Source organism: Malus sylvestris, chromosome 1, assembly GCF_916048215.2.
Source record: "Malus sylvestris chromosome 1, drMalSylv7.2, whole genome shotgun sequence".
NCBI lineage: Eukaryota > Viridiplantae > Streptophyta > Magnoliopsida > Rosales > Rosaceae > Malus > Malus sylvestris.
In genome coordinates this window covers 16,853,430-16,865,291 of record NC_062260.1, presented here as the reverse complement: position 1 = coordinate 16,865,291, position 11,862 = coordinate 16,853,430, and the positions used below count along the sequence as shown (strand labels likewise).

General features: G+C 39.1%; 3 protein-coding genes across 3 annotated transcripts; all 3 read right to left on the bottom strand.

The window, feature by feature from the left end:
* Positions 1–6,233: 6,233 nt before the first annotated feature.
* Positions 6,234–6,817, bottom strand: LOC126621929 (uncharacterized). Its single transcript, XM_050290552.1, has one exon. It carries the CDS (start codon positions 6,675–6,677, stop codon positions 6,390–6,392), a length of 288 nt encoding a protein of 95 aa, XP_050146509.1. The 5' UTR covers positions 6,678–6,817; the 3' UTR covers positions 6,234–6,389.
* A 781-nt stretch (positions 6,818–7,598) lies between these two features.
* LOC126614016 (probable alkaline/neutral invertase F) lies at positions 7,599–10,828 on the bottom strand (the record flags this gene model as incomplete). The annotated part of the gene is made up of 4 exons (XM_050281659.1): positions 7,599–8,132; positions 8,650–9,208; positions 9,587–10,027; positions 10,574–10,828. Coding segments are annotated over 4 exons (1,548 nt in total), but the record flags the coding sequence as incomplete, so codon positions are not given.
* On the bottom strand, positions 10,810–11,494 carry LOC126621919 (uncharacterized). The gene is made up of 2 exons (XM_050290544.1): positions 11,388–11,494; positions 10,810–11,266 (listed from the first exon to the last, which is right to left on the bottom strand). The coding sequence occupies exon 2, from the start codon at positions 11,261–11,263 to the stop codon at positions 10,832–10,834; it is 432 nt and encodes a 143-aa protein (XP_050146501.1). The 5' UTR covers positions 11,264–11,266; positions 11,388–11,494; the 3' UTR covers positions 10,810–10,831.
* Positions 11,495–11,862: the final 368 nt, after the last annotated feature.

The following is an 11,862-nucleotide window of genomic DNA, read 5'->3' as shown; positions in this document are numbered from 1 at the left end:
CATGCTCCTCTTGCCCTCTATAACGTGACATAAAGACTCCTTCAACAACAACAGTAAATTAATTAAAATTTTAGAATAGTAGTTTGATCAAATCTCTTAAGGCCTTAAACATTTGATATGTATACCCAAACCAACCAGTTATCTTAAGATGTGCTTATCAAGTTACCAGATAACAATCCGAATTCATTAACATGTCAATCCAAAACCTATTAATTTCATGTTGTTTCATGTCAGGTTGAAGAAATTATCAAACCTACTTAGATTACAAGGAATTCCGTATACTTGAGGAGACCATGTATCGATTATATAGGAAGTTGAGAATCTATCAAGATGTTCGAGTACCAATTTTTACCAGCCCAAACTAGCATATTATGCCATTATCCCGTCAGCTGAAAAGAGGATTGTGCTCTGTAGAAGTTGAACGAAAACAAAAATGCATTTTTGAGTAAAAGAAAATCAATTTAAAAAATTAAATTATGTACACGTCAAAATTTGAGCTACCCATATTGTGTCTAATGCATGCCATGCCACGATACGATGCCTTCAAAACCACGCTGCATCACTCTGTGTCATGGTGCAAGGTTTCATATAGTAATTTGAGCATGCATATGTTTCTAGGTTTTCTCCAATGCGGGATAGTAGCTGGATGTGAGTATTTGGTTGATCAGAATTACACAACTAACCAACCGGCCACTCACATCCTGCAAGTATCCCATAATGATTTGTCCCGCACTCGAGAAACTGTGTGTACGACCACTACTACTGCTACTTGAGAAACTACCGCACCTTAAATTAGATGTCCTGTTTTAATTAGTTGTTCGTTAGAGTCCATACATTTAGTATGTACACGTCATAATATTGATTATTTTTTCCAAATTATATCCCTCATCAAGCTTGGCATCTCAATGTTTCTTTACAGGAAAAGATGAAAATTTTTTTACTAGTAAAAGCACCTCAGAACCCTAATTTACAAGTTCATAATGACAGCCTATATAATATTCTAATAAGAAATGCAAATGAAAACTAAAAAAGAAACAATGAGTATCAAATAAGAGTAGTCACAGTAGGAAAGATACAAGGACTGAATCTCTAATCAAGTAATAAGCCACAACACTCCTTCTGGGTACCCTTTCGTGCTCACAGAGTCTCATCTGAGCAATTAGCTAGCTAGAGAAAAGAAAAGAATTCTCATGTGAGTTCGTTAATTAATGTATTGTGTGGAAAATAAGACCGTGTTATGTGTAGATAAGTATAAATTTTAAATTGTATATATTTTCTGATGTAGGACAGAAATCCGATTATTTCACGTGCAACAAAACTAAAAGAAGGAAGCGGCGAGCAATAAAGAAAAGTGATTGGAGAATTGGCAATTCACGTGTTAATAGATTATTTGCTACGGTCATATCTCAAAAGTTGATGTTTTGAACCTTTCTTGTTGAATGAAAGCTACTTTCATTTCTGGTGCGGTCGTAGAAGAGGTGTTTAATTCTCCCACAAAAGTGGCTTGAGCCATCTTTTGCAGAAAGTCATGAAGACAGCAGCCTACTAATAAATGGAGTCTTTTGGGGTTTCAAGGGCTTTATTATATGTCAGTTATTTTCATTTTAATTTCCTAAGTCTTTTGAGTTTTCCAAGAGGTTGTAAAAGGCTTATTTAAGAGCCATGGCTTTGTAATCATTTAGACATCTTTCAATCAATTAATCAAATTATCCTTTGGATTTCTATCAACTGGTGGACTCCAGTAACTTTGTTCTACAAGGGATTACGCTGGTAACCCTTTCATTGCTTCGTGCTGCGTCAATTGGTATCAAAGCGGGTTTCTCCCGTCTTGGCATTGTTGATTATCCTATTTGCTATGTTCTAACGGCAATCGATCGTGGGAAAAGATATACCTTAAGTGACGTTGATCGCAAGGTTGTTACAATAGATGTGGTGTGCACAAAGGGAATTGCCTCGAGCCAATCTCATATAGTTGATGTTGAAGATATTCCTATTTTCTTCGGAAGTGATTGCATTGAAGGTTTTCTCTTGTGGGTTGAGGATGTAGAAAAACTTTTCAAGACACAACCAATTCCGGAAAGAGAGATGGTGAAGATGGTTGCTTCTTGTTTAGATGGTGACGTGGGTTTATGGTGTGATCATATGCAAGAATCTAGGCAACAACAAGGTAAGTGTCCTATCCAAACTTGGCGTTGGTTGAAGCGACTAATTGTTAAGCAATTCTTGTCCGATTTATACGAATTGTATTTGGAAAAGACTGGTCAACCAATCATCAGAAAAGAAGCTAAAGTGATGGAGAATGATATATCATTATGCCAAGAAACGGTGGAGGCCAAGGTGGAAGAAAAAGAACAAGTAATTTTCCTTGGTGAAAATCTTGTTGATGAAGATCTCCGGAAACATGACAACTCAGAAGTGGAGGCTCAAGAAATTCAAGGTATGAGTGAATCAAAATCTGTCATGACTTTGGAGAATCATGAGTCTAGTAAATTGGATCTAAATTCTATTGTTGACCAAACAAGAGAATTGGGTAAGGAAGAATATTTTGATTCCCAATTGCCATATTTCAATCTTATTTATGGAATTAATTTCATGATTATTCCACCCAAGTATACGGAAAGTTGGGCTTCTCAAGTTGAAGAACTTATTTTCTTAACAAGGGAGTTATCTACTAGCTATCAAGACCGTTTCAAGACGAACTCGAGGTCGAGTTCCTTTCAAGTGGAGGAGTCTGATGTAGGACAGAAATCCGATTATTTCACATGCAACAAAACTAAAAGAAGGAAGCGGCAAGCAATAAAGAAAAGTGATTGGAGAATTGGTAATTCACGTGTTAATAGATTATTTGCTACGGTCATATCTCGAAAGTTGATGTTTTGAACCTTTCTTGTTGAATGAACGCTACTTTTATTTCTGGTGCGGTCGTAGAAGAGGTGTTTAATTCTCCTACAAAAGTGGCTTGAGCCATCTTTTGCAGAAAGTCATGAAGACAACAGTCTACTAATAAATGGAGTCTTTTGGGGTTTCAAGGGCTTTATTATATGTCAGTTATTTTCATTTTAATTTCCTAAGTCTTTTGAGTTTTCCAAGAGGTTGTAAAAGGCTTATTTAAGAGCCATGACTTTGTAATCATTTAGACATCTTTCAATCAATTAATCAAATTATCCTTTGGATTTCTATCGACTAGTGGACTCCAGTAACTTTGTTCTACAAGGGATTACGCTGGTAACCCTTTCATTGCTTCGTGCTGTGTCATTTTCTCAAAAACCAAACCAAAACCACCGCACCAAACCGAACCGAACTAAACAGTTTGGTTTCATTTTAGTTTTAGCTTCAAAACCGCACTGAACTGCACCGCAAAAAGTTGCGGTTTTACTCAAAACCGCATCGAACCAAACCGTACCCACCTCTCATTACAAGGAATTCCGTATACTTGAGGAGACCATGTATCGATTATATAGAAAGTTGAAGAATCTAAATCTATCGAGATGTTGGAGTACCAATTTTTACCGGCCCAAACTAGCATATTATGCCATTATCCCGTAGCTGAAAAGAGGATTGTGCTCTGTAGAAGTTGAACGAAACCAAAATTGCATTTTTGAGTAAAAGAAAATCAATTTAAAAAATTAAATTATGTACACGTCAAAATTTGAGCTACATATTGTGTCTAATGCATGCCATGCCACGATACGATGCCTTCAAAACTACGCTGCATCACTGTGTGTCATGGTGCAAGGTTTCATATAGTAATTTGAGCATGCAAGTGTTTCTAGGTTTTCTCCAATGCGGGATTGTAGCGGGATGCGAGTATTCAGTTGATCAGAATTACACAACTGACCAACCGGCCGCTCACATCCTATCCTGCAAGTATCCCATAATGATCTGTCCCGCACTGGAGAAACTGTGTGTACGACCACTACTACTGCTACTACAATAGCAGCATATGAGCTAAAGTTGGTGCAGAGAAGAATCTCCCATCTCCAGCTCTCTTGGGTGGCTTAGAAATATAAACTTCAAGCTCCCTGAAAGAAGTCAAAAGCACTTGTTCAAAAGTGCTTATAAGATGAGCGTTATAAGTAGCCTCCCAGGAGTTAAAAAGAGTTGGGTCAACTGGTTGAACAGACAGCTAAGCAGAAACTCCCCTCCCATGAAACTGCCACTGATGTGAAAAAAATGGTTGAAACCAGAATATTGGGTTTTGGCTCCTTGCGGAACTCCCTAGGGAAGCCACATGCTCCAACCCCCAGAATTGCAACAAATTTACAGGAACTTGCTGCGCTCGAAGACAAAATTTCGTAACCAACTTTTCGTAACCTCCCCACACTAAGCACTACTAAATGTGAGAGCAGTCAGTTTAAGTGTGAACAATCTCCAAAATACAAAGTTTAGGTTTTGATAGTTGGTTCAGAGACTCTCACAGGGATGGGGTGCTTGCCCTTTCCTCCGAGGACGGGGTGCAAGGTTCGGGCTTCAAGGGGTAGAGTCTTGAAGGGGAAGCGAGCAAGGCTATACATAATCCAGCTCTGCATCTTGATGCTGATTTGCTGGAGAGAAGAAGATAAGTAGTGATTAGATTATTGGACTGAGCAAATATTGATCAATGTGTTTCATTAGTTGCATCTGAGCTATCTGCAAATAAGTAATGTAGATGATGAGCTGAATGAAAAATATTTCCTACCTTGGTTCTGCATATCCAAGCTGCTTTCGTTAATATTCCCCTGTTTTTCTTTCGATGATTTTTTGTGAATCGTTCTTTCTAGCCACTGTGCTGGTTAAGCAATCAATCCAAACCAAACGTGAAATTTTATGATGCAGCATCTTATTTTCAAACAGACAATAAAATCATACCTCTGAAAGCACCAAATTTGTGGCGAACACTCGGCACATAGGACTTCTGGTACTCCTGAGATTTGAATCCCTTCCTCTTTAGTTATGTTTTGAATGCTCATGCTTGAAGAGGGATTCGTTGTTCAACGATGTTTGATTTCACCAGTAAAGGGAACATAATAAATTCATACCATATCTGGTAAAAAAGTCATTTGCATACAAAGGTGAAAATCGCAGACTTATTCATAGTGATGTGCAATACTCAGATCAAATACTAGACTCTGTCTGTGGTATCTTTCACAAAGACTGAGATGTGGCTCTTAAGGAAAGAAAGACAAACTTTAATACGCTTTAACAACTATTGTCGCACATAGCGCCGAAGATCTTGCATTAACAGAAAGGTGAAGACCGTTGATGCAACATCTTATAGTTACGGAAACAGACACCATATCAGACCGTTAGCTCTAACTCGACAACGAATTTTGTCGTATGTTGCGACATAGACACGATCGCAATCATTAATCCAGCTAAAAGCTCTGAGTTTCGATAGACAATATGCATAAAAGAAAGGGAGAAAGAAGGAATTAAAGAACCCTAGTCAGCCAATTTTCTGTCTGCAAAGTCGCAAACTCAGTAACATGGCAAAGTACTTTCTTTCTAATCTTCTGGTCTCTAATTGCTCGCAAATGATCTATGGTCCCCAAAATGAACAACAACAACACACAAAAAGGCACACTAGTTCAATAAAATGAGAGCATCGTCCAAAATCTGAAAGGAAAGTCATCCATGAAAAGTTTGGCTCGTGATGCAAATTCCTGGTTCAAATGACCGGAAACATAAGAACAAACCAAGACAAACGCCAAAACGTTCCACATTTTCCAACCTAAACAATATAACACTTTGATAAACTAAGATGTAACCACCCATTACGCATATGAATTCAGGAACAAGTAAAACATCAAGCTCGAATCACTAATGGTCCGTAAAATATCGAATAAAATCCACCGACTGATGTGTGGGAGTGGGGACTTACCCACATATTTTTCAAGCTAAAGTGTCATAAGCTAGTCTGACCAAACTATAACGTTACATAGAAAAACCATAACTGATGTTAGCATGAGAGAGAGAGAGAGAGAGAGAGAGAGAGAGAGAGAACATATGTAGACCTACAATTCCGATGCTATCATTCAATTGTTTTCTTTCCATAAATAAAATTAAATCCATTTTTATTTTTATTTCTCAGAAGGAAATGCTACCATCCAAGCTAAAACTGCTGCTTCCAGAGCACTCTAGATGCATACAGTGATTGTACCTTACGCATGTAAAAGGTTGTACCTTGACACGGAAGCAACAACGTCAGCTCTGGAAATAGCATTTCCCCTTTCCCAAACTCATCAAAATTGAAATTTTACAAAAATCCCCAATTTCATACAAAATCCGAACAGAATTCCCAATTCGTACGAGACACAAATTAAATTACACATAAAAAGCAAAACAAAGCATTGAAATTTCCTCTTCTAATATTCACCGTATGTGAGATCTGCTGCGAGTGAGTAGCTGTATTAAGCTGAAACGCCGTCGCTGAGGCGGTGGTGGGTGGCGGCGGCAGGGGGCTTGATGGGCTGATCGGGGCCGGCGATGGCCTGGTCTTGGTGGGACCCGGCGGTGGGCCTGGAGGAGCAGGAGGAGGAGAGGAAAAGAGGGCGGTCGTCGTTGGTGATGTTGTGATTGTCGTCGTCGAAATCGGCGGTGTTGAGATTGATGCAGGAGCAGCGTTCCAGTGAGGCGAAGAAGGCGGAGGCGACGTTGGTGCCCACACACGACAGCAAGGACATGCAGTTGGTCTCCATCGTTGGATCACGTTGATTGAGCGGTACAGATTGATCGAGTGCAGAGTCTCAGTGAAAGGGAGAGGAGCAGCTGAGCTGAGTTTTGGGGGAAGGAAGACAATGGAGTTTTTGGGAAATTGGAAGTTGGAATAAAGGGGTAATGGAAGTCTTCTTTTTCTTAATGCTACGTCGTGTGATTTGTCCGTTTCTTGTAAATTAATATTTGATTTTCAATTAAAAGTAAATAGTTTTGATTCTGTTAATAAAATTATATTGTTGCTACTAATTCTACGGTCTAGTGGTATTCATTCTCACTGATTAGTGAGAGGTCTTAAGTTCAACTCTCGCCAAATGCGACACCCCCTTTCTTTAGTGTAGATAATATCGATTTGCTCAAAAATAAAATAAAATAAAAATAAAATTATATTGCTTTAGTACGATGAGATAGTTGTATTTTTCTTTTTACATATAAATGAAAAATTTTTATATTTAATTCTCGTTAAATGTAGAATTTAGCTTATTTTTATATTTTTTTATTATAGATAATATTATTTATTAAATTATTTGAAAATATATATATAGTTTATTAAAAATAAAAAATTTATATTATATTTTGTTACCTTCATTAGGGCTGTTGTCAGCTGATTATTTTAAGTTTCCTATTTTTCTCCTGATCAGAAATAGATAGTTTCCCCAAATTTTGACCACGCCTTTGGCAAAGAACATGAAAAATTAGGATTAATTGTGATACTGTCCATTGAATTTCTCCCAAGTTTCACTTTTGGTCCTTCAATTTAGTTTTCAATTTCTATATGTCTCACTTTAGTTATTTTATCAATTTTATTTTAGTACATTTAAACTGTCTGTATCACTCTTTAAATATGCATGCAAATGAAATAAAGAGTAACAAAACGATGTGCGACGTAATTGAAGAACATGGAATTTAAAAACTGAATTCAACGACTAAAGTAAAACACAGATACAAATTCAAAGACCACTAAAATGATTAACCCAACATTCGTGATCACTAAAAACACAAATCAGAAGGGTAAAGCTATGAAACCAAAAAGAAATAAAGCCAAAGAATGGATGAACCACTTTGATAGGTTCATAGCCAATCCATGGCACAACAAAATCTCATAAACCACTTCCATCATGTGCCACTTCTCTGTGGTCTTCTTATTCAGAAAGAAGCAGAGCGGGTAAGCCTTGGCTTGGCTATCTTCTTGTCCTCTTCAAGATAGATGAGTGCAAGATTGGCCGGATTCTCGATCATCAACTTAGCAACCAGGTATCCGGAGATGCTCCAAGTCTGGTACTTTCTTGCTTGCTTCCCAATGTACCTCCCTGTCTTGCCGTCATAGTACTCGGGCCACCCGTCTTTCGAGAGTCGCTGCTCCACCAGCTCGATTGCTTTCTTCGCCATCTGAGGCCTCCCGGTCTTGATGCAAGCTGCGGTAAGCAGCCACAGCAGCGCTGCAAGAGAGGATGACACATTAACAATTGTCAAGCCACATTTGCATATTTGTTTTAGAGCAAACACACGTGTCAGCATTCAATGAGCTACACTAAGTTACTAACAAACATCAAATATCATGTCAAATGAAGAACAACGGATTAGACACGCTACATAGCTGAAGATTTTGATTGGAAAAGTGGCAGAAACTGGTAATTGAAAGGTTTCAGTTGAATTATACTAAGAACTGTATACGCTTTGAAAAGAAAAATGGAACTGCAAATTGTCACATTATGCAAATAGATACAAGAGTCACTTGATCAGTACGTAAAAAACAAGCAACAAACAAAAACAACCCGACAGCTTATTCAACGATTTAAACGAAAAATCTTCACTACTTCAATGGCTAAAATGAGGATTAGAGGTTCTAAAATGGACAGGCATAACAACTGCAGTAGCAATTAGCAAACATACAAGAGCCAATGCAAATAACACAACATTTGATTAAACTTGTATTTTCATCTCCATAAAACTTACTTGGCCAAGAACCACCGTTGTGATAACTCCATCGTGTGTTTTTCGAATCAAATCCCGTGACAATTCTCCACTCATGTCCCTCCAATGCAGGGTAAATAATTTTCAGAGGCATCTCCCCGATCAATTCCTCCCATCTCTCCTCAATCAAGTCCATAATTGCTGTAGCTTGCACAGGTGTTACCAGCGAGCTGAGGATGGCAATACAATTCCCAACTAAAAACCACCTGAAGTCCATCCTAGCTGGGCTAACATTGCCGATCAGATATCCTCCTCGCAAGGGCATAAAATCGAAAACCCAGTCAGGGATAGACTCTGGAATGACATTAAACTTATTGACGGCAGTATGGGAATATTCCTCAGTTTTGTAGCGGTACACATTGTTTAGCTGTGTAAAATCAAGCCAGTAATACGTCTGGATGTGAAAGCTGAGAGCTGAGATGCGCTTATCTATCCGCTCAAGGAATTCCTTGCCACCACGTTCTGGATTCAACAGCTGCCGGGCACACCTCAATGCAAAGTAGAAGAGTGTTTGAATCTCAATTGGATAACCATACATCCCCTGTCCAAAAATCAAGCAAATGCATGAAGTTTGGTTCTCTTAATTATAAGGTATCCTTAGACTAGTTGGGAAAACTATGAATGCAAGTGACAATGCCAAACCACAGAAAATTAGATATCAAGTAATTTTCTTCAAAATCACTAGGAGATCGAAGTGAAAAACATGCGAGTTATGGCATTCTAACTTCTCTAGCGGGCAAACTATATTGCCACATAAACAACTCCTGTACTGAACCAAGATTTTACCACAAGAATGTGTCTATTAGTACATATCATTTCAGCTAGTGAGGCCAATATTTAATAGGAGTTGGGAGAATCAACCAACCCAAAACTGATATGTAGTTTCAAGAATCCTACAAACAGAAAAGAAAAGACTCACCATCCTCCTGTCGATCATACTACACCCATCTGCACAGAGAAGTGTTGGGAATGTGTCAAACCCATCTGACAGGCAAAGATTGAGAATTAACTTTATTCCCGTCTGCACCTCAGGAAGTTCTGCCAGTGAGTGATCATGAGTGCATTTGGTGTATGATCTCAGCAAAATGATCCACCAGAACCCAGAATCAATAGGCGCAACTCTTCCAATTGCGCTGCCACCAAAATCTGCAACTAAAGTTTCATTCTTACGATGTTGATCAAAGAGAACCTTAAAACTTGCCGGCAGAACACCTTCTCCAAGCGTAAAATTATCGATCCTCTTTTCCCAGCTTTGGAGGTGGAGGGTCTTGAGGAGAAAATTCTTTACAACATCTCGTTGATCTGGTTCTTTTTTCATCAGGCAGGCCAAACCACTAGGAACAAAATCTCTCACAAACACCTGCAGTTACATATCATTACTTGATTGGGATCATTCTTAATGCCTATTTCCTACCAATTCAAACAATATAAACAAAATAAATTGAATTTACCAATTCTCTTTCCCATATTTGTAGTATTTTGAATACTGGCATCCATCAGGTGAACACTAATAAGCTAGCTAATTAGTGCCACAAGTTATCAAATACAATGAAGAATAATACTTGCATTCCCCATTTTCAATGCCTAAATTTCCGAATTAGAGACACACAAACACTTGCAAATACTCCGTCTTCAATACCTAAACTTCGGAATTATAGACTAATTAATCAAGAAGCATTAATCCACAATTAGATGCACTAATAAACAGATAATCAAGAAGAATCAATCAGCAACTAATCAACAGTTGATCAAGAAGCACTAATCCACAATTAGATGCACTAATAAACAGATAATCAAGAAGCATGGATCAGCAACTAATCAACAGTTGATCAAGAAGCACTAATCAGCAATTAATCAAGAAGCACTAATCAACAATTAAGTTATTAACAAGAAACATTCGGTATACCTGATTGTAATTCAAAGTCTCAGCCGTTGGATCCATAGCTGCAAGAGTACCCACTGGCTTGCCTTTGAAGTAGACGTACGACTTCTTGAGTCTCTCCCAAGCCTCCTCCACCATCGCTGGGCTCCCTGCCGATTTCGTCTTTGGCGAACCTTCCTTCCAAGGATCCAAGTTCTCAATAAGGCTCGCTCCCACACTTGGAGACGGCAACAGCACCCCTGGCTTCGCCGCGCTCACACTCACTGGAACGTCGTCATTTCGCTAGAAGTTTGTCGTCTTCTTCGCCGGCGGTCTCTCGCACTCTTCCTTCCGCTTTGGCACCTCGCCAGCATCCAAAGATTCCGTAAACTTCTCCGAGCTCGACTTCTCTGTCGGACTCGAATCAGAGGTTATTGCACTTTCTTCTACCGACTTTTTAGACTCAGCATTCCAATTCGCAATCATTTGGTGAATATGATCGTAATCCAAAGCATCTGTCGATTTCAAACTCGATGTCACGCCTTCATTCGTCAAAGAATTGGAATCTTTCTCCAACGGCCTTGCCTCAGGCTCTTCTTCATCGTTCGGAGAGCATGGAATCCTTTCCGGCGAGATGACATCATCGGAAGATTTCTCGACCGTCGCCGGCACTGGAGGCGGAGCAGCCTCCTCTTCTTTTGTTTCGGTGAGGAGATCATTGAGCGTTTTCGCCATTTCCTACGAGAAGGCGGATAAAATCGATACAGAGCTGTAAAATTAGTGAAGAAAATCGAAAATGCAGAAGAAGATTCTAGAGTGAGAAAGCTAAATCTTGAGGGAGAGAGAGAGAGAGAGGGACCTGAAGTTATATCTCGCAGCGCAGAGAGAGGGAGAGAGAGAGAGTGTAAGTGTGTGTCCGTACAGAAGTTAGAGAGAGAGAGAGGTATATAAAGGGCGCGATTCTGGGTGGGGGAGTCCGAGTCAGGGAGGACGGGAAAGCATGGGTTCGTTTTGGCGGTTAGAAATGGAATTGAAGCAACAAGTCTGAGGAATTTCGTTTGGGCGGCGTTGGAAATATCTTCATTTCGTTGGGGGCATTTCCGGAACTCAATGTCAATGACCGTTCGTCTGCGCGGGAAGGGAAGTGCTCATTATATGGAAACGACACCGCATAAGGCACGAATGAATCAGTGATTCATACTAAAATCGAACCAAGAATCTCGAATTGCGATTTAAACTTGGGTCAATTTTACGAATACTCTCAAAGTTAATTTGGCCCATAAATTATGTCTTCTTGTCTCGTTTTACTCACAGCATCAACTCCGTAAAATAAT